The sequence below is a fragment of the Helicoverpa armigera genome, chromosome 2 (assembly GCF_030705265.1).
Source record: "Helicoverpa armigera isolate CAAS_96S chromosome 2, ASM3070526v1, whole genome shotgun sequence".
In the NCBI taxonomy this organism is placed as follows: Eukaryota; Metazoa; Arthropoda; class Insecta; order Lepidoptera; family Noctuidae; genus Helicoverpa; species Helicoverpa armigera.
Window position 1 is genome coordinate 4423811 of NC_087121.1, and position 23637 is coordinate 4447447.

Sequence of the window (23637 nt, forward strand, 5' to 3'; positions counted from 1 at the left end):
TGGTTTTAGTTTACTGCGCATATTCTTAAGAGTTTATATCCCCATTCACATGGAAATCTTCAGCAAAACAACAACAGTGGAAACAAGAATAGTTTCACTGTGGTTTTGAATAGGTCACTTGTCCAAGCTAAACCATTAGCCTAATATTAGTTAGAAACTTGGAAACTTGATACGTTTAAGTAAGCCGACCACTTTGATTCATGGCAATGATCATGTTTAACAGAACAATATTTCATAAAACTCATAAAGGGACTAGTTTGGGCTATACCTACTTAAGAAGTACTGGACGTGGGCTCGGCCGGACCACTTTCATGCAGTTTGTGTGCCGAGCGGCGGCGCCAGCGCACCGACATTGTTGCGCGGCGACATTCTGCCCAGCGTACATCGCAGATATTGCTAGAAAGCTTCCCAGCCGATCCATTGCTCACGGCAATAGGAACCGCTCTGGAATAACTTCCAAACAACAGATAACTTCGGTGATTTGGTCCTTTCAAAGCCTGTTGCTGCTCAACTTATCAATAGATCCTACTCACGTAGTTATAATATATCGTAGTAAGAGGTAACACGAATTCCAAATGTCAAACTACAGTTACCTATACCATAAAAACCGATCCTGTCTTCAATACGGAACGTCTGCCTATAAATACCCGTTGGAATGAATGAATATGTTAGAGTACCTACACCTTAATTAATTTTCGCAATATATTTTAATGTAATTATGAAAGCTTTCTTGTATATGGACTTCGTTGAGTGGGGTGTTAAAAAGAGACTTCAAAGATGTTATGTTCATTGATGACATATTTACTATTGATGACAGGATAACTTCACTGCGATATTAAAACACTCAGCATGTATTCTTTGATCTTAACAGATTTTAACAGCAAAATGTCAGTGGGAAATTAAACAACATTATTATCTTCATAATACGGCAACACCCGGCACCGTATCATCGAATTTATTGCTACACTTAGTGATGAGCTTTTATCGCGACTTTGCTGAATTAAACTGAAAGTACGAAACCGTTCCCAATATAAACCCAGCAACAAGTATGCTCGTATTTATCAGCTCGTTTTGCGTTTACTTTGAAAAGCCCATGTTTAGTAATCAGATAAAAGAATAAGATGAACTTGAAAAAAGATGCACTAAAAGTTAAGTCAGTGTAATGACACTGTGCAGTAAAGTTTAACCATGACATTTTATACTGTACATGTTTATTTTAACTCCATTTTGGCAAACCTATGCTACCTCTTTCTTACGCAGTCGTCTTCTATCTTCGAGACCAGGGCAAATGGCTTCAGTGCAGCTAATTTGACCAAAGTCAAAGCTCTTTAATCTGCGTTCATAGGTATGTACGACCCCGTACGGTCCTGGAGCCCTACGGGCACTAAAGTCATAGCCATTATTGCTTTAGTCAAATTGGACTTTAATACTCAACTTTATTGCCATTTTTTTCGTACCTCTTAAGATTTTGAAGTATTTAAAGGAGCATCATTTAACCTGTTTCCTCATTGCAGGGCTGCGGCTGGCGAGTTGGAGCGCCCGTTATAATGTGACCGGCGCACGACGACGCGCGTCTCTCCTCAAGGTAAGCTTCCTCTCTCCTGCAGCCGACACCTCTACTCCGTATTACTTTACCACCGAGTTTACTACTACAGTAGCTAGTAGTAAATGTAGCATTGATATAAGCTTTAAGTGTCTTTTGGATTCGCGGTCTAAAGTCACAAGGCTCTCATCAAATCAACTGGTCCAAAATGTGTGCTTGCAAGCACACATTTTGGACCAGTTGATTTGATGGTCTGCTCGCTGTTACCTGTTTATTAATGAGGAAGGGTCCTTTGCAATACCAAAATTTTTATGTAAGAACAAATGTTCAATGAAATTAGAAGTGATTAATATTACGCTCAAGGTAACCTATGAATTGACCTGGCCCTCAATTCATTGAGTACAATACAGGGAGGTACAGTAGAAATTGCAAGAAAAGGCGCTTCAACGTCTTCAGTTGTTGATAATTAAATGCATTTTTAATTAATTTAAAATTCATATTAAATGTTTATAAAGTTGGCCGTAAATCACATTTTAATTCTACAAAATAATTATATATTCAATTCACTTGCTTCCATTTTATAATTTATGGATATTGTATGCATAAAGACCAACACTAAAGGGGTTTTAAATATAGCTAGCCCCACCAAAAACACTTATCAAGATGATATTATTAAAACGAGTCTTATGGCAACGCATTCGGGTAACCTTTACGGGCCCGACTGTGTCTGCATACTCATTGTGCAGGGCGCGCCATCACCGACGGCCATGAATCCGAGCGTGATATATTATTTGTCTGTCGCCGTCGGCTTCCGTCAAAGCAGACCGTTTCCCTTCCAAATATACTAAGATTATATTCCGAACGCATCCGTCTCAGTACGCTGAATGCGATTTCGTATCGTACGCGCTCGTTAACAACGACCATCCGACCGTTTAAGAAATTCAGTAAGTACCACTAATTAGAGCGCTATGTCGCACTAGGGCTATGCTGCCCTACACTGCTTAGAACTAGTATAAAAAGCTGATCTGAACACTAATATAGCGGATAATGGATGGCGGAAGAAAAATTAGAGCGTCGAGTAGAAGCGACTTTAATAATGAAACTTGTTGTACGCCCTTTAAATCCTGGAGTCCGACAGAGAAAGTTGTAAAAGTCTTAAGCTATACAAGTGCCTCATTACAAGCTTATTTTTTACATAAAATAAGATCAGTGATACATGCAATGTTTTCAACACTTTCAACTTGCCGAATTAATTCGAGAATCGGCTAAGGGCCGATATGAATCAGATATTTTTTGAAAGAGGTCGATTATAGGAGTTAAAATAGGATGGTATCAGTGTCAATAAGTGCGTAGACTCCAATATAATTAAAATCATCTTTAATTAAGAAACAGTTGGCGTAGCAGACCGCGCCAAATGTATATTTGTGTGTAAAATAATGAAGAATCGTGAGCCGCCGTTCATAACCACTCACTAAGAGTTGAAATTAAAGGGAGATGAATGGGCCGTTTTTATAAATAAACACCAGCCGCCGGGTGCGCGACTGAGGCCGTACCGTACTACGCAGCGAGATTAGTTGCACTTAATTGTTTTTGAACATTGATGAGCTACATTTGCCTCTTAATACGGAATGTAGAAACAAATTAACGTTCCTTTTGGATAGACTCACGTCTTATTGAAACTTTTAATTTCAATTAGAACGATCTTTTAAAAATAGCACACAGGATGCCAGTATGCTTCTTAAATGTTATAAAATTAGTTTCAGGCCCTATGTAGTTCTAATCCTGGGTACCATACTTGCAGTAGAATGAACTTTTTATTGGTAATATTATCTACATTTCAATCAATAAGTAGACCTTTCACAATTAATCTACAATAAAATATGCCATTTACAGTATTTGATAGCTAGTATCGCATGGCAAATTGTTCATGTGACCTGTTAGCAATAAAATGAAATAAACATAAATCTAATACCTACTGAACTGTGAAACAGAGGAAATCTAGTCAATAATCTGGTATTGGTTATCTAAAGACAGATAGAAGAAGTCAATTCAATTGCATAGGTAGACATGATAATAACGGTTCTAACCTTAGAGCAGAGTTCTCTGACGTAAGCACGTTAAACACACCTGATAACATCGACGATACAACATAATCTTGCGCACCTGGCAACAAACCCAACAGCAGCACCAACACAATACAAAAACTACATCAATATACGGTCACGTAAAATAGATACGTTGACCTTGCAGCAATATCCGAAATGTAGCCGAGATGTAGGAATGATAGTGAAATGTCGCGCCACATGCTAACCACGCAGTCAGTAGGTCGCTCTCAACTAGCGACACACTTGCCCATGAGAGTGACAAAACTTGCAGCTGCAGACCGAACCACGATTATTACGAACTGACTTTATAGGCCAAACGATTGAGCGTGACCGTACACATTTAATTGCAAAAAAGGATCGAGATGAATGGATATTGTTGCCGAGTACATTGTTGTGCGGTAGAACGCTAACCCAGAACGGATAATGCTCGTTTATAAAGATACGCGAATACGCGTGCTAGGCCATGAACGGTTCAATGAAGTTTTAGTTTTTGCAGGCAATCTTTTTTACTAAAATATGCTCAAGAGTCCCAGAAAACTGAATAAGAAAATCTAACAAGACTGGACGGAACACTTTAATGCATACATGGATCGTAGAGTAATAATACATATATTCAACGATAATATTGATGCTGACACATATGGACTTAGGTACGATGGATATTATCTCCTAGGAGCTTCTACTATTTTTGCAAAAATATCTAAAAATCTCACTTACTTTATAAAAATAACCGATCTCGTGATTGAAAGATGATTCAGTAATTCGGAAGCGGTAAGAAATAAGAAAAACCAAGATAAGGAAACTGATAAGTTCTTAGCAACAGAAATATCTCAACATTACTAAACGCTAGAACTCTGGACTAAAATAATAATTTTGGAACCAGAATTTAACTGATATTGTAGTATTAAATTGGCGCAGGAACACTAAGAATAGGTATCTGATCTCTTCTCTTTACACAACGAAAGCAAAGATGAGACCACTAAGGAAGCTCAATTTCTATATAATCGCCATTACAAATTGGGTGGATTCATTGGTTTCAAAATACTGGTTTCCTGTTCTTGTTTGATTGGATAATTAACTACCCAATTCACATGACCTGACTCAATGTGCATATAAACAATTATATCAATTCTTTACGCGTGTTATGTTAACGCTACATTTAAATAAGATTAATAGTTACATTGACATTGAATACCATACATTTGAAAGTGTTTATTCTGACCTCTGTGTTAATATCGTCATAAAAATAATTAAAAAACGTAAAACGACTACAACATACTTCGATAAGTACTGTCTTCAATAAGCTTTAGGAAAATTCCCAAGATCTATGAATTGTTCCCACCGTCCAAGCGTTACCAGAACTAAATATTTCTGTCATTGTTCACAGTTGACATGGTCATTAAGACCCGTAGCAAACTCATGCTCATTAGTATTAGTTAGCTACTTAGTCGTGACTGGTAACAGTTTAACTCGTACGACTATAACGGTTAGTTCGTGGTGTCAAAAGCTTCCTCGCGTGAACAAAAGAGGTAGGTATTATAAGAAATAATCACGTAACATAGGATAACCACACGCCTGACAAAGTAACGTTGTAATCTCAAAAGAAACATATTTACACAATAATGGGCAAGATATACAGGTACGATACATATGTAGGTACGAGTACCTACTTGAAACTGTGATAGATAGCGACGTTATAAAATATATTTTACCTGTTTAGGTGGTGTTTATATCTCTAAGTCTAACAATTTGGCAGCAATCGGGTCTCCACATTAAATTGACCGATGTTCCGTGAAGCTACTTTGGCGGTATTTTGCCAACAAAAACGATTCGACGTTTTCAACCTCCGGAAGTCTTTGAATTTACCTTAAACAAACGATTGTCGATTGGGGCAAGAAAATTGTTAAAACAATAATGACGAAGACGGTCACTAACACGTAACAATTTAACTGTCATTTGTGTTAAACAGATAATATTGAAAGTAATCATCGGGTTCACACTTAAAGTTTAACCCACTAAGTAGTGTCGGCGCATTGAGTACAACACTACTTAACCTGAGGCCTCACCAACAAGAAACCTCCTCTGTAGTAATTAACATCAAAGCCTGTTTTTAGTTCGGCACGATTGTGGCATAGGAACATTTAATAACCAGCTCATATTAACTGCCATTCAATCGGACGGAACATTAACTAATTTCCAATAAATATAATTACATCTCTGAATAGGCTCTGTTTCCATTAAACTGGATTCATTTCACACGATTCATATTTATCACCATAGGTCATTTGTCTCATATAAAATTCGCTTTAAATGTCAGATATCTATCATTATCCCTATATCCTGTTCACGAAGAATATCAATCAGTTACCTAATATGCAAATTTGGCCGACATCGTGTCTGACCAGTTAGCGGGGACACTTTCTCGGCGGCGCGATGGCCATTACCAAACAATGGACATAAATGGATAATATGAAATAACACGTGGTCTGTCTGTCACGAATACGAGCTAAAGGCCTTGCCTAGTCGTAATTATGGAGTTACCGCTGGAATAGTAATCGTGATGAAAGTTCATTAAACGTGGCGAAGATTTCGAGACCTGCAAATTCGAATCTCTCAACACTTACTTACTTGGAAAATGTACTACATATATTATATGATTGAAATTAAATGAGCTCTACAATTCATGCATTTATTTTAATGAGAGTATTATGTTTCCGTCATCGAGGTAGATACATACCTATCACACCTATTTCTTATTTTAGTAACCAAAGACCTGTCAAAACCGCAGGTGTAGATAACACACCTGTTTCTTTTTAAAGACGAATAGGTAACAATGTTTTATTATTTAGTAAGCAGTTATCACGATTTCAAATCTTCACTTTTTTCGTTAGTCAGCTTTACGAATGCGTTTCAAAGAAACACCTGCCGTTTATTTGGAGGGTGGTGTACCAACCGTGACAGATACCCACTTCCTCTTACAAATCCTACATCCTTAGCTGTTGGTTTTAATACGGACAAAAACTGTTCATGGGTTCTTCAAGAAATGGGCTCTATTTTGAGTTATTATCACGATAAAAAATCAATTCATCCATACATACACACACGAATCTTTGTCAGACGAGAGAAACACTTGACTCGAGTTCTGACTGGAAAGCTATTTGTGTGCAACCCTGCGCCGACGCACCTCTGTTCCGCAACTACCTTGTCTCGCTCTCGCATGCATGTCAAGGTAGGGTTCAACATTCGAGGATTTGGTCCGAGCAGATAATAATACATCCAAACGGAATACCCAACGTGTATCTGTTTTATGTAAACAAAATGTTCTCATTAAGTCAGACGCAGTCAGAGACGCACATTACTTCATTATCCCAGACACACTCGGCATTCTTTAGCCGAGCCGAAGATTTGTCGGGAGAAAATCCCAAGTAGCTTTCAACGAGTTTAATCCCGCTTTCTAATCCTTTTCACACTAGAGAATGCAGTATAAAGTATGCTTCAATCAAGCACCATTGAAACACGGTCAATTCCCGCGAGAAGCTTCCGCGTGCGCGTGCGGCGCCTGATGCGAGATCATTGCCAGATGCCGCCAATAGATCGCGACGGGGTCAACAGCCATTGCCCTTGTTTTGCGCACTAAATTATTTACTCGAGTGTACAACAGATCCACCATAAACGCGTTTCACTCAACAGGGGTCAAGGGAACTAACACTGCGTGCAACATTGTCGTTGACAGATACAAGAAACAATGAGAATTATCTACATACGAATACGTAATATTATGTAATTATATAATGAAACATGTGTAGCATACGTAGAAGGTAAAGGTTAATTTCCCAGCGTTTAAACGACAACTTAGAACGGCAGTAAATTAAAATGGAGAAATAATTACGAGTTTATTATTGTACCTATGTTGAAATGAGCTTTGAAGTTATCTTCCATCCAAACACGACTTCCTTAGCCGCACGTGTTATTCTTTCAAAACAAACGAGTAATTAAACTGCGCATAATATAATGCAAACAAGTTACAGCATCAAAGGACGCGTCCGTTGACTCTGGAACGACAGCACAATGCTGCAATAGTAAGAGCACGCTTAAACGTAGCTTTTCTAGTAAGTAGTTAGGTGCCTAGCTAGATGACAACATTTCGCGAACTTGTTGTAGCTAGGAAAGCTGGAGGGTTTTAACCACCTATTACAAGACTTAAGTAGTGTCAGAGTATTTTCAAATCCCCTTGATGGACTCTGACATGGAATTGTAATGACTGAGCTAGTACGCTTAGCTTGGGGGGACATCGGCTTTACTTGCCATATGCATAAAAAATAATGCCATAGGCATATGGTGTAAACCCACCAAACTTCCAGACTCCGGGCTGTCTTGAGTTTCTAAAACCCACAAAGCAATTTCGGCCCGACCCAGGAATGGAAACCAAGACCCCAAGCACGGCAGTAGCGCTTGCAACCACTGCGGCCAACTTGTAGTATACAAGCTAAAGAGGCATTACTTTACAAGTTCCCATCCCACAAACACAATGAGACTTATCAAGCGTTCTATATTGAACACAATGCCTAATTAACAAATCAATTTTCACAATGCTAATCATTGTGAAAATAAAATTGATTGCACTCTTTGGTAAATTACTTTTAAACTTTAATAAAAGTATTATTATTTAAGACATTTTCGACCACATCTGGTAGAATTATGTAGCACCGGTAGGTATCCATTCTTTTATTAAGTGTTTTTTTTTCAACCGACTTCCCAAAAAGAAGGAGGTTCTCAATTTGGATGTTTGTTTTTTTATTAGATACTTAGTTCCACTCGTTTTAACGGTCATATTTTATCCAAAATGTAAACAAAATCTTGTCTTGTCATGTAAAAATATACTAACGCATCTGGGCGCCTTTGTAGAAGAAGTGAACATGAAACATCATCAAATGTGTTTGTAAATAAATTATATTGTTTATAATACCTGTCATTCTTATCGACATTAAATACACTTAAATACTTATTTGTTTAGATATATTACCTGCGTATAAGTGATTTATCGCATATCTGGCATTTATTTGTTTTAAATATAAAAAACCGGCCAAGTGCGAGTCGGACTCGTGCACGAAGGGTTCCGTAAATTACAGTTAAATCAACCTATCTCAAAAACTATAAGAGATACTTTGATCAAACCAAAAATCGTTGAAAGAGTTAATTAGCATGCATCACCTCTATTTTTTTTAGAATTTTATACCCCGTAGTTATAAAAATAGAGGGGGGGGGACATACTTTTTACGACTTTGAGAGCTGATATCTCAAAAACCGTTCACTTTAAGAAAAATGTTTTTTAGAAAACTTTATATCATTTTAAAAGACCTTTCCATTGATACCCCACACGGGTATGTACATCGAAAAAAAAAATGTCATCCCTCAGTTACATGTATGGGGGGCCCCACCCCCAATTCTTTTTTTTACTATTTAGTGTCATATTTTTGTAGCGGTTCATACAACACATATTCCCATCAAATTTCATCACTGTAGTACTTATAGTTTCCGAGTAAATCGGCTGTGACAGACGGACAGACGGACAGACGGACAGACGGACATGACGAAACTATAAGGGTTCCGTTTTTGCCATTTTGGCTACGGAACCCTAAAAAGGTAATATGTTTTAGAGTGCATCTAATAGATTACCAAAGTATTGAGTAAATAAAGCCATAATTTAAACAACTTAAAAGATCATAATAGGTGCTTACATAAATAACATACGAGTAGGATGTTCAAACACTTGAGTTATTAGGAATTATTTGCTTAGAAATTTTGCCTACCTTTTTTACGTGGCTTTCAACCTCACCATGAAACATGTAATTTCTGCCACTTTCTCGTTACCATGGTAATAATACCTACCTACGTAGGGAAGTCGACTAAAACTTTTCTCTAACGTCATAGGCGTGAACAAGCAGACAGGTTTTATAAATCTCTTGGTGGTAGGTACTTACCTAGGTATAGACGAAATAAATAGGTATCACCTTTGTCCCAACATACGCAACGTAGCAAAGGCTCCTAACCTTGTTATCGTTATCAGACTCTCTAGTAAACAAATACCACCACTAACATCAAATCACGATAATCGGATGATGTCACTATAATTTCTTAATATCCAATACCTCTCAGAAAGAGGATTGGCCTACTTGATAGGTACCGGACATTAGACAGTTCAAGTGGCCCATCGCAATCAATAAGTACCTATTACCTATTTAGTTGTTATTATCTCCAACCCAATTTAGTTTAACGGCTAGCAACAATAAAATGTAGTGACCACAGCTCATTAGTGCCTATACAATTATTCACAACTTATCGGATTGGAATAATTATGCATTTAACGTCAACTTATGAAGGGATGTAGGTACACCCATCGATAAATTTAATGCCAGTCAAAAGTGAAGGTAACATAAAGTGCTCACACACAATAGTCTATGATTAACATACTTTCACTTTCCCAATGATAAAGGGCTTCAAGGTCGTCATCGTCAGGTGGTACTCCGAATTCGAACCACATACAAATACGTTCGGATCAGACATTAATTAAGGTTGATGGATTGCTGTTGATTATTGACGCCAAAATTTCTCGTTGAATTTCTATCATAACGAATCGTAATTTCTCGAAATCTGGGCCTACGAGACTCCTGCAAATCAACCTACAACCCAGTTACAATTTATTTATGTTAGTTTATCGTAATAAAACTAGAACAGCAATAAATGTTGTATGCGGACAATAGTACCTAACCATAACATAAACATCAGATAAATACAAAGGAACTACTTAAGAGGAATTATAAGATCAATATTTACCTATTTATGCATTCCTCTCGTAGTCAGAATACGTGCCTATATAGCATGATCCAGATAGAAGCAGAAACGTATTATGCAAAGTACCCAATGGAAACTGTCGATTCGTGCTCGAGCTATTGAACTAATAGATGAGGTCGTACCTTGATCCACTTGACATCACATCGAATCTGGTTCCATGAGCAATCTCTTAGATCCTACGTTAGAGAAATCGTTACCTGCATTTGTTGACCGTGAGCAGCTGTTCCAATGCAAGTCTCGTACTTACTTTAAACCACGTAGGTGCGATACCAGCAAAGTTGCAAACTAATGTTGAATGTGATACACATAGTGTTAAAATGTAACGCTTGATTTGATTAAGGAAACTGTAATTAATCTTCGTGTAATGAATAATGAAACGCTACAGCATTTCCTACTTGCTTTAAGAATAATCAGTTATTAGTGCGTCACTGGTGGGAGAGGCCTAACTTTACGGTCAGCAACCCGCTCGACCGGCATGGTTACCGCCGACTTTAGCTACCTTTTTTGTGGTAGATATGTCAATGGACTGCCATAAGATGACCTGAGTGGTCAGGCGAAACTAAACAAAATTTACTTTACAATAATGCAAATTTCAAGTTTCTATGCATAATTTACGAGTATATGTGTGTGTGACCTTTTCCTTTTGATCATAATCAAAATAGTAATTAGCCTTTATCTATTTTGCAGGTGTTTGCGATGTGGTACACGTGGACGACGTTACTGCTGGTGTCGTGTGCACTAGTGAAGGCGGAGACCGGGGCGGAGGGTCCGGCGCCGGCGCCCGTGGCGACCACGCGCGCGCCGCCACAAACCCTCGACCGACAGGCCGCTGAGCTTGCATGGAAATCCTGGCTACAGAGCCCGGAAAGCGGCAACCAGAATGCACCACCACGTAGAATCACCACCAAATCCCTTTTCATTACGCCGCTGAATTGTCCTGAAGGACAAAGACTCGATCGCAATGGATGCGTTCAGGTAGGTCCAATACCATTGAATACTTATACAAAATATAATCAAAAAATATATATTTTTACATAAAATACTCATGGATGGAAGCCCAATCAATTACCAATAATTCTTATTTTAACTTAATACCTATTTAAAGAAGCGGGATAATCTGATGTAATCTTTTAATATTTTCTCGAGAGTAGATCTAGCTAAAAGGTGTCAACTATCTTAATTGTGTTTCGTTTAATTCCAGGTGGTAACAGTAAACAAAGACGAGCACGAACGGATTCTGCTGGAGCACTTGAATGCTTGGTTCGTGACTTCAGCTCCTAGCGGAGACGTATTGTACGACTACGGCGATGCTGAGCCCGGACCGCTACAACTCTCTATACCCATAGGCTTTGATCCCCAAGCAGCGCCACTTCAGGGACAAGAGCCATCTTCACAGGTAAGCAAATGAATAAATACTGACATAAATTGGTGTACGATATTATGGTATTAAAACTGAATTTTCTTTAATTTAGTATTTCTGCATTACTCAGATGTCTTATTTTTATTCTAGGCTCAAGAGCTGCAACCAAATTACGTGAAAGTTGACAAGAAAGATACCAATAAACCAGATGGTGACGCAAGCATAGAAGCTGAACTAGAACTATTAAAGCTTCAAAATACATTGAATCCGAACAACACGGCTGCAGTTGATGGTTCGTATATGGTGAACCAGAATATTCTGACTAATACACAAAATTATCCCGACAAACCTAAGCGTGATAGTCCCGTCGCAAATTTAACTGAAACAGAATCGACGAGTAATATCACCGACGAAGGACAAAAAGAATTAGTTTTTGGACATGTTAATGTTGACCCCGTTCTTTACAATTTGGAAAATCAAACTCAATCGGATAAAGACGATTCAGAATCCAGCAGCTTAACAGAGCTTGAAAACAGTGCAACCTCTGTTAATGAAGCACAAAAGAATTCGTCTTCAATATCTAGTTCGGAGACTGAAACCACCTCTAATTCAACTACAGAAATGTTGAAAAAAGATGGAGATCAAAGTAAACTTAATCCAGAAAACGATTACTCTGACATCGGGGAAGCTATTAAATTAATAAGCAGATATGCTGACGTTACTACAGACGACAACTTTACCAAAGAACAAAATAATAACGGCATGAAAGAAGACAGCTTTTTGGGTACACGAACTAAACTTCAGTACCGTCGAAACAAACCGAAAGACCAAAAAATCGCTACGATGCCAGCTCATACTTCTCTTGGATTAGGTACTGATAAAACCGCTCCTAATAATCCGTATCCGAAGTACGAGGTTTACTACAGATATCCCTGGCAGAGTCAACACTCGCAGACCCGTCCTCCTGACTACCCGTTCCGCCATTTACAGGACTACTGGCCTGGTCGTAACCAAATTGGAGGTGTGTACAACACACACGAGAATCCTCGGCGACACCATCATTCTTATCCCCATAACTTTCGGCTACATAACTACCCTCATGCAGGATACGCGGGCGGACCTCCTGCGTACCCAGATCAACTAAAGAGTTACATTCACCGTGTGGTCCAACACCACGCCGACCCGATGCGAGCTCACGGCAATAACCAGGACCTCTACAGCCTCCTCGGCTTGAGACATTGGTTCAGTAGTGAAGGGACTTCAAAAAGATAGCTTGCTTTCTGCTATATTAGACAATTCGATGTTACCCGACGACGTATAATGGAAGCTATGGGAAAAATGAACATGCACTATAATTGTAGAATTAACATCAAATACATCTTCATTAGGTAACTGCCTATCTTTAAACTTAATCAAATAGTTAGGACGTAACAAGGGCAGTAACAATTGTAGGTAATGTATAACGTTTGATTCTTATTCCGTTTCAAGTCATTTCTGTCCATAGCTTTCAATATATTAGCCTATTTATTTCAAAGCCAAATATTACAGTCATAATTAAGTTATTATTTTTTTGTTAGGAATTTTAAGTTCTGTAAATATCTTCTAATTTAAGTGTTTTATTTTGCTACTGATAAATTGTTCACATAGTATTATCGTTGTTTTATATTATGTTAATGTAAATCGTTCTATTGATGATAATTTTCGATTTATATTTATTTGATGTATATTTTTATATAATTTTTTCGTTGTGAATGTATTTGTCTTTAGGCGTTTGATGTTTTGTAATAAGTATCGCAAACTATAATTATTATTTTAAGAAATCGCAACAATGAGGCACGGGCTTGCCAAATGGTTTCAAGAAACTAAGTATTCTTTGCGGTTGATACTTGTAACCTTACTCAATGTTTTGTGTTTACGATGTGTGTAGATATAGCTAGTAGGTATTTGTTCGTATTATTAGTTCCAAACAATCTTAATGCAAAATCGGACACTTGAAACCCACCAAAAACAATTACTTCCGCAAAATGTATTAGTATATGTTAATCTTTATTTGACCACGTGTATACTTGCCACTTTAGGAGTATGTATAATCAATTAATATGTATAAGTTTTCATATCTCGAATCTACAGGACTACAGAGTAAATTACGACATATCTACCTATTGCTAAGTGAAAGCCACGATTCGAGAGTACTCGCATTTCGAAATACATTCACATTTCTGTGCTTTCGTAAAGGCCTTAAACCTGCATTACCGAACTATTACGTTATTACATATTAACGATCCCACCAAAGCTTAGTATAAGTATTTAGTTTTTGTCACATAATAATTTACTATGTATTTGAAACTATATAGAGAGTAGACGAATTAATGTATTTTTATAATCCAATAACAATAATAGAAGAAGTTTATTTAGAAATTGTATGTGTTGGGCTCAAGGTGGTGGTTACGGCCGGGCATAACCGCGACCACATCGCAATATGTGTTTCACAACTTTATATTTTTCTCTGACTTGAATTTGACTTTTTTATTAGTAATAAGCTTAATTTGGGTGTTTCTATTTGCTTGCCTTAGTAATATTTTTTGTTACATCTAAAAATATGGATTTTAATGTTTCGACCAAACTTCAATTCCGTTACTATTTAGTTCTCTTACTGTGTAATTAAAAAGTAATTTTCGAGTTTTATAAGGTTATTTCAAGCCTATTAATTCATTTTAATTGATTTATAAGAAAAACACAAGTGGAGTTAACAAGTATCTGCTGGAATATTTAAGAAAACTCAATGTGTATTTATGTTAATTTCACTCAAGGAGGTTTTAAACTTTGAGCCTAACATTCTTTATATCTGAATGCTTGCTAGCAAGTCAGAGGTTTATCAAACATGACTGCCTTTTGCTTTAAATATCTGATTTTAATCTATGTTAAACCATTTTTTTTTTTCAAAAAAGTTATTTAATTATCCTATCAGATGTGTATTCAAAAACAACGATTATTTAATTTTAAGTGATTGTAACTAATCATTACTATGATAAACTTTTGACTACAATACTTAACACATACATATTTCATTATCTAAAAACCAGTGTTTAAATAAAAAAAGATGGTTAGATGTATTTTTAACACTGAAACTAACCATAACAATGTATTATTGTATAAAGTACAAAAACGGCCTGAACTTGATAATTAAAATTTTAACTATCTAAAACTGGAGGTATTGATGTAAACCTCAAATAACATATTCCTATCTAAAATTATCCAGATATATTATAAACGCCAGTTTTTGTACTATGCGAAATGCTTATAAAATGTGTAACTTCTAAGATTAACATCAATTTAAAATTAAAAATATTTCAAGAGGACTACTTATGTACAAATAATATAAGATTTTAGTCAATAGAATATATATCATCAAAATGTCTTAATACAATATATTTAAAATTAAAGAAATTTGCTTATTCACTGGATGATATTTGATGAAATATAAAACTTAAAATTTATCAATGCCAGTATTTTATTGTAAATAGTAAATGTGTTACATTAAAAAGGAAATCAAATTGATAAGTGCATTTTTATTTCAATTTATCAATAACAAAACCAAATATAACTGTAAGATGTTTTATTGAAAAAAAATATTCAATTTTATCAATAACATTGATAATAGTTCCTACTAGTAAGTGCCAAATGATATAATAACTTGTTCAGTAATACGAGATTCCCTGTACTTGCACACACTTCAATAAACATGAAGTAAGTAGGTAACTTTAACTGACTATTGTACATAAAATTCATAACAAAAATGATGATCAAATAATAGAAACAACTTACATGCAAGTCATTTGTACAAAATATCACAATAATAATTCCTATTATACTACACAACATTTGGAGCTCCTCGGCACTGAAGTATGTGCAAAAACAGAATATGACACAATGTTGTTCATGAATCATTATGTAAAATTACATTTCTGAATTACTTTGTTCTGAATGAATATCTATTATTAGCCCTGACATCTTTATCTTAAATTACTGAAGAAACACAACATTGGCAATCTTTACACATTTTGGATACTGACTGAAGTTAACACTTAATGAACAAGTAAGTACTAGCGGACACAAAAATACCAATCCAAATTTTTAAGTTTTCACATGGTGATTTCATCTAAACTCATAAATTTGGATGCTGTGTTCCGGTACATGACTTAAAGTCAAAGATTGATACCTGAAATACAACACAAAATTCACTAGTTATTATTTTATCAAAATCACCAAAATGTACAAAGTAGAATTATGTACAAGATCTATTCTAATCTTACAGCTTATAACTAAGCGATAAGCCAGATTGGAGCTGTGTGAATACAGGAGGTTTACATCTGTATATACAGGGCATTGTGGGTGCTAGTTCTTTTAAATGCAGAAACTATAAAGTATCACTAATCTCTTGGACCTAATGTGACCTATAACCCCAATCTAGGAGATAAGTGAAACTGTCAGTCCTATCTACAAGTTCTATTAATTTAAAAAGCAGTACTATAGCCACTATAGTCTTCCAATATTACTATTTTTGGTGTTTAAAACCTGCAATGATCTATGCAGTTTAATTACATTATAAGATAATAACACAAGTACCCAAAAGCAAGAATAACAATTTAACCTGAGGGAATGATATCAGTCTTTGTTTAATAACAGAGTTCTTTGACTCCTAAAGCATATTTATTTAGTAAATAGCTTGCCCAATACATTAAAATATGCAATCAATTTCTTATTATTTAAACTGACATTTTAAAGTTGATAATTTCAATCAAATTCTATAATAAAGCAAAGAAACACTCACCATTCAGAACTCCGGTGATAATAATAGCCTTCTATTGTGGCCGCAGACTTATGGAAGCATATATAGTAAAAACCAGCAAAAGAAGCACCATTTATGTCCTTTATTGTATGATCTGGCACTAAGAAGTGTTCTTTCCACCTCATAAACACATAATCAGCCTTTTCAAGAGAGTCATAGTCAAAGGAATCTGAGTTGAATGTTTTTAAGTAAGGTACAAACAAATCAAACTTGCTCTGAAAATAATTATATTATTTTAAGTACACAGCATGATAGAATGTTATGAGAAAATATAACGATAATGAACCCACTTACCCAGTGTTTCCTATCAACATCTTCATCGGCATCCCACTTTCTTGTAAGAAAGGGATATTTGGCAGAAATGATTTCTCCATCGAAAAAAGTTGTTAATGTTGGAAACTCCTCCGTTAAACCTTTTATTTTTAAATACCCGCATAGGTATGAATTTTCTTCGTCTACATGCTGGAATTAAAAACGTTAATACATTTCTAATCATACGTGTTTCATTATACAACTATCTCACGTAACTTCTTCGTAAAACATCACTATATGACCCTTGCTTTGTGTCGGTCTACGTCTCAAATATAAGGGAAATGTATTTATAGATCAAGAATTCATACGTACACTCATAATTGTGCTTCAATTTCTAATTTTATAAAAATTGCGTACTTTGTTTTTGTTACTAACCTGTAAAACCACTTCGACCTCATATGAGTTGCCTTTGCTTTTTTGGTGCCCTTGAAATTTGGAACCGTTATAAAGCAAAGACTTTGTAACTCCAGGCTGTTTGGAATTTGCTGGAGGTGGTGGAGTTATATCAACTTTAACGGGCATTATTTTTCCATTAAAACGGATGACCAAGCTTTCGTAAGTATGACAGACAGATGATGGTTCTTTCTTCAACAACTGGCGCCTTTTGACAGTTCGTAGTTTTCCAGTAAATTCTATGAATTAAAACTTAAACGAAAGCCTCCTATATTTTCAGATACAAAATACTTTTCTAAATCAAATGGTTTATAATGTTTGAAAATAATTTTCCTTTACTATTAGATTTTTGTAAAAAGGAAGTGAAAGCTTGGTTTTTGGAACACACAAACAGATAAAAAATATCCATTTGGCAACGCGTGACATTGACAGAGCGTTTTGAGTTTTGAGATCTTTTTGTGCACAGATTACCTAAGTTTATTTTACCGTTTCTAATTTTTATCACGGATTGATCATAAGATTTATATGGTAGGTACCATTGACATACAATATCGATGTATGGTACAGTCAGCCCATGGATGAGTGACCGTTTTGTTATAACGAGTTCCGCCATGTTCCAGAAGGCATGTTAAATTGTAGGGGTTCTAACTGCCGTATGAACAACAGTCGTTCGTTACTGCTGGCTTATTCGCTAACTTTCGAATTCTCAGATGTCAACTGGCCTCAGTTGTCGTCGGAACTTTGATGTCAACCGATAAGTTCAAAACATTGGTATTCTGTATCGCATGAAGTGGATATCGGTGGATATCGTTACACGGTTGCTGACGCTGTTCCATACGATGTTCCATATTTTAAATTTTATTTCAAATTTTATTTTCTTAAATATTTGTACGCCTAAGAGGCCAAACATGAATGGTAACGTTTATTTTCTTATCTAACAACCTGCATAACTGTATGTACACCCATGTTTTTTACAAATAAAGTATCTTGTATCTTGACGCCAAAACTACGATGACAATTTGACAGCTCTATTTTTATATCCATTATCCATTATGTCCACTGGGCTTACGGAATCGCAATATAACGTTTATCGATACAGAAACAGCTGTCAAAATGAGTCATGGTGGATATCAGCCTGATGACGTCATCTCATTTGGTAACTGGCGTTAGCGAATAAGAAAATAGCTGTTTGACAATTTACTAATGTACACTTTACCAATTGATGATATCTGCGAGCTGTCAGTGGAGTTAGCGAATAAGGCTACTGGTCGGCCAATCCGTTTTTACCAAAGCAAGGAGTAACGGGTTGAGACAACCAGGCCCCAACATAGTTGAGAAAAGGCTAGACGGATAATAGTCTTATCACGAAATTTGAAAACAGATTTTGTAAATTAACTTATAGATTTTACAAAAATCCTTAGTCAAATGAAAAGGTGAAAGAAGGAGAACCATTGTTTTTGGCAACCGTTTCAGTAGAATAGTCAGGAGCACCTGTTTGTATCAGTGGGTCGTCTTAGGAGCGGAGTTGCTATTGTTATTAAACTATATAGTTGCTTTTAACTCAACCACTAGAAAACATGAAGCTATGAAGGACAATACATAGAAAACCGCATACATACAAAACTACCCAATCTTTATTAATATTACTAAATGCTTGAATGCCATAAGCTCAAGCCAAAACAGCATAACTCTATGGTATTTTTTTTTATTATTATTCATCACTTGTCTATGGAATAATGGTAGGATTTCATCGTTTCGTTGGTTTCGTTGACCGATTCACTTGTATAGATTGTTTTGTTTTGTGATTAATTTAATAAAAACGATCAAGTCAGATTTATATCATGATTTCGTTTAAACTGTCGAGCGCCATTCCCGCTGACAAACATTGTAGTTCGATCTGCGTTTTGTGATACTCAAGCAATAGTAGTGTTATTTTCCCACATAATTATGGTTAACTGACGTTAGACTGTGCATCCTCAATTATGGCAGAGCCAGGTTATTACCACAGTGATTACGTTCGACACCCAGTTCTCCACGAGCTCGGGTTGAAGTATGGAATTAAAACTGAGTGTATTCCAGAAATAGCATTACCGTCTAAGTTGGAGGAGCTCAAGGATGTCATACGTAGAGAAATACGTAAAGAACTTAAAATAAAAGAAGGAGCCGAGAAATTACGAGAGGTGGCCACGGATCGGAGATCGCTGGCCGATGTTGCTAATATTGTAAAACAAGCCAACATCAAGCTTAATGAACTTAAATCAGATCTCCAAGAATTGGAATCGCAACTTCTTTTGTCTCGTGGCCAGTCAACTCCTACTTCACCTGAAGACTTGTCCTATGATGAAGAGATCATTCTTGCATCTGAAGCAGCCCAGCAGCAAAGACAGCTGGGTGAAGCAACAACAGACCGAAAACTGGCATCACTTGAAAAGCAGTTGAATATTGAACTCAAAGTCAAGCAAGGAGCTGAAAATATGATACAAAGTATCAGCAGCAGCAATCAATCAAGAGATAAAAAGTTGCTTGCTGAAGCTCATCAAATGTTAGCTGATTCTAAAGACAAAATTGAATATTTAAAATTACGTATTTCTAAGCTGACTAAACAACAAAAGGGTGATAATGCAGGAGCTAATGGTGATGGCAAAGGTTCTGATAGTGGAGTAGCTGCCTTATTAGATGAGAGAATTGCAGAGTTGAGGAACCGTCTTAGAATTGAGGCAGCTGTTGTGGAGGGTTCGAAGAATGCCATAAGACTCTTACAAAGTGACAAGAAAGTAACTGACAAAAAAGCTTTACAAGAAGCGCAAACAAACCTTTTAGAATCATCGCAGAAGCTAGATTTGCTGCGCAGATCTCTAGATATGCGTAGACAGGAGCTGCCTTCTGAGAGTCCTGCATTTATAGAATTAGGACATGAATTGCGTAGTACTGGCTCCAGCCCTGGATACGTAAGCTTATCAGGTAGTAGCGGGTCAAGGGCTCAGTTTCTATCTCCAGCTCCTTTGATCAGTCCTTGTGTTCAAGTGACTGGTACATTAGAAGTAAGATTAATGGGCTGTCAGGACCTTCTCGAGGATGTTCCTGGAAGAAGTCGCCGGGATCCTACTGCAAGCCCTTCAGACTTAAAGTCATTTGTTAAGGGAGTTACTATACGTAATTCTATGAAGTACACATACAGCATTAAGGAAGATACAAGCAATGAAATTATGGCAGTTTTAAAGCTAGACAACCATAACGTTGCTCAGACCAGTTGGAGGCCATGTTCCCAACAAGCATGGGATCAAAGGTGAGTTGTTGCTGATTACAATTTTTCAGTACTTTTTACTAAAATTTGTACAAGCAGGCTAATTTAGTATGTCAGTCACAAAACTTCATTTCACATAGTACTTAGCAGTTATAAGATAAATTCTGAAATTATATAACAAACTAAAATACTAATTGAATTTATCTTTGTATCTTGATTTCCTTGAATTATAATCTTTATAATTCCATGCTATTACTCATATCTTATCTACATGCCGTACACATATTTGTAGTGTGACTAAAAAGTTCTACTTTACAATAATATTGCTGTACTCTTCTATCAGTATACAAAAGTTACTATGTAAACAATATGCTTTTTTAAACTAGATTTTTAGTTGCCTAGAAATTTCATCATGTGTATAAATAAGATGAACTACCTTACCTAAGAATGTAATTTAAATAATATCTTAATTAGTATAGGGTTTCAGGTGGCTGTTTCAGAATGTTTCAGAAAAAGTACAAAATTGCCTACTGTATAGATGATTTAATTGGGAAGAGTCTTGCAATGGCACAGTTAGTCAGAGAAAACAATAGGAATTTATTTATTTTATGAATTTTTGTAAACACACAATAGGAAAAAAAGAATTTTCAAGGGAAATGCTTATTTGCAAAAATGACAATTGACTCAGCCATTTTAATACATTACAATAAAATCCTTACATCTCTTCTAATTTTTGTTTTCACAATTTCAGATTCACCATCAAGCTAGACAAATCAAGAGAACTGGAAATTGGTATTCATTGGAAAGATTGGCGTGGCTTGTGTGCTGTAAAATTTCTGAGATTGGAAGAATTCATTGATGATATAAGACACGGGATGGCATTGGAACTGGAGCCACAGGGACTATTGTTTGCTGAGATTAAATTCTTAAATCCTATTATTTCAAGAAAACCTAAGCTACAGCGTCAAAGAAAAATTATAAAACAACAAGGCAAGAACATACCCAGGCCTTCTTATGGAGATATGCACATTCCAGCTGTTGTGCTTGGCAGACTGCTTAAGCGTTCTTCTCCCTCTATCCAAAACATTCAAACTGCTCATATGAATCAGTCTCAGCAACATAGCTTTGAATCAGCTTCTATTGATAACAGAGAAATTGAAAATCCAAATGTTACTCTGGGTGGTATGGCTGGTATAAGACCTTTAGGTTTACCTTCCACACCTGCTACACCTCAATTGCCAAGCACACCCCCACCTCAGCCAACATTGCCTCTTCAGCCACCTCCAAATGTTTCTACTTTAAGGATGGAGAAAGAACTTCAGGAAGCCTTTGCATTCTTAGAAGACTCTTATACCAGGGATAACTATGTCACAAAAGAACCACAAACCCCATCATGTGATACCCCATTGGTGGAATATCCACCTTCACCATCTCCTAAATTGGTTCTTGAATTCCCAAGTAATGAAGATCAAATAGTTGAGATTACTAGCAACATGAGAATATCCTCTTCTCGCTCATCATCAGTAATAGATACTTTAGGTAAAGATCAAGATAATAGGAGACAGTCTGGTGAAATGTCCATGGAAAGTTTCAGATTGTTAAGTGTTCTTGGGAGGGGACATTTTGGCAAAGTAATTCTTGCTCAATACAGACCCACTAATGAATATTTTGCAATAAAAGCTTTAAAGAAAGGTGATATTATAGCAAGGGATGAAGTGGACTCTTTGCTATCTGAAAAGAGAATTTTTGAGGTAGCTAATGCAATCAGACATCCATTCTTGGTAAACTTGTTTGCATGTTTCCAGACTGAACAACATGTTTGTTTTGTGATGGAATATGCAGCTGGGGGTGATCTGATGATGCACATACATGCTGATGTGTTCACTGAACCTAGAGCAGTTTTTTATGCAGCTTGTGTAGTATTAGGCCTACAGTATTTACATGAAAATAACATAATATATAGAGATTTAAAGTTGGATAACTTACTTTTAGACACTGAGGGATATGTCAAGATAGCTGATTTTGGTCTCTGTAAAGAAGGCATGGGCTGGGGAGACAGAACTGGTACATTTTGTGGCACTCCTGAATTTCTTGCTCCTGAAGTTTTAACTGAAACTTCTTACACTCGCGCTGTTGATTGGTGGGGTCTTGGGGTTTTAATATTTGAAATGTTAGTTGGTGAATCGCCTTTTCCGGGAGAGGATGAGGGAGAAGTTTTTGATTCTATTGTCAATGATGAAGTTCGTTACCCTAGAACTTTGTCATTAGAAGCCATCGCACTTATGCGCCGTCTGTTACGAAAAAATCCTGAGAGACGTTTGGGATCTTCTGAGAGGGATGCCGAAGATGTTAAGAAACAAGCATTCTTCCGCAATGTGAACTGGGAACAGCTACTTCTGCGTAAAGTGAAACCACCATTTGTGCCAACAATAAATAATTTAGAAGATGTCAGCAACTTTGATAGTGAATTCACGTCTGAGGCAGCTGTGCTGACACCACCCAAAGAACCGCGGCCGCTCTCTGCCACAGATCACAAGTTGTTCCATGACTTTACCTACATGGCAGATTGGTGCTAGTTTAGAATTGTTTCAACCAATTTCAATTTAGATGATAATTTCATGATATTTAATAGAAAACTAGTAAAAACCCCCATTGCCTTACAAAGCGTGTGAAGATTTCTGTATTTTGATAATAACACTGTTATCTATACAAAAGAGTATCTGATAATAGAGATTCTCTTGTTAACTTGTATTTAATGCAGTTAAATGCAATATTTTATAATAAGCTGTATAATTTAATGTTCTTAAATAGTGCTAATGTTTATTTTTTTAAAACGACGTGTTATAGATTTATATATTGTGTAGTTATGAAATTAACTTAGATACTAATAATTACTTTTAAGTGAAGGCGTGTCAAATCATATTACGTTTTCAGTCAATTGTATTCAGTAAAATAAAGGTATCACCAACATACATCTTT

At 36.3% G+C, this 23637-nt stretch overlaps 3 protein-coding genes across 3 annotated transcripts in view; 2 read left to right on the forward strand and 1 right to left on the reverse strand.

Annotated features, from left to right (window-relative positions):
• LOC110375793 (uncharacterized) overlaps positions 1-15390 on the forward strand; it is a 37946-nt gene extending 22556 nt beyond the window's left edge. The window contains exons 2-5 of the mRNA XM_021334050.3: positions 1515-1585; positions 11188-11475; positions 11702-11896; positions 12011-15390. Of these exons, the coding sequence (XP_021189725.3) occupies positions 1515-1585; positions 11188-11475; positions 11702-11896; positions 12011-13132 (1676 nt within the window). The 3' untranslated portion in view covers positions 13133-15390. The remainder of the gene's footprint in view (positions 1-1514; positions 1586-11187; positions 11476-11701; positions 11897-12010) is intronic.
• Positions 15391-15461: 71 nt separating this feature from the next.
• LOC110375802 (glucose-induced degradation protein 4 homolog) lies at positions 15462-17832 on the reverse strand. Its single transcript, XM_021334062.3, has 4 exons — positions 17397-17832; positions 17004-17171; positions 16692-16924; positions 15462-16079 (listed from the first exon to the last, which is right to left on the reverse strand). Exons 1-4 carry the CDS (start codon positions 17541-17543, stop codon positions 16016-16018), a joined length of 612 nt encoding a protein of 203 aa, XP_021189737.1. The 5' UTR covers positions 17544-17832; the 3' UTR covers positions 15462-16015.
• A 1280-nt stretch (positions 17833-19112) lies between these two features.
• Pkn (Protein kinase N) lies at positions 19113-23630 on the forward strand. The gene is made up of 2 exons (XM_021335738.3): positions 19113-20700; positions 21410-23630. Exons 1-2 carry the CDS (start codon positions 19397-19399, stop codon positions 23232-23234), a joined length of 3129 nt encoding a protein of 1042 aa, XP_021191413.3. The 5' UTR covers positions 19113-19396; the 3' UTR covers positions 23235-23630.
• The last annotated feature ends 7 nt before the right edge of the window (positions 23631-23637 follow it).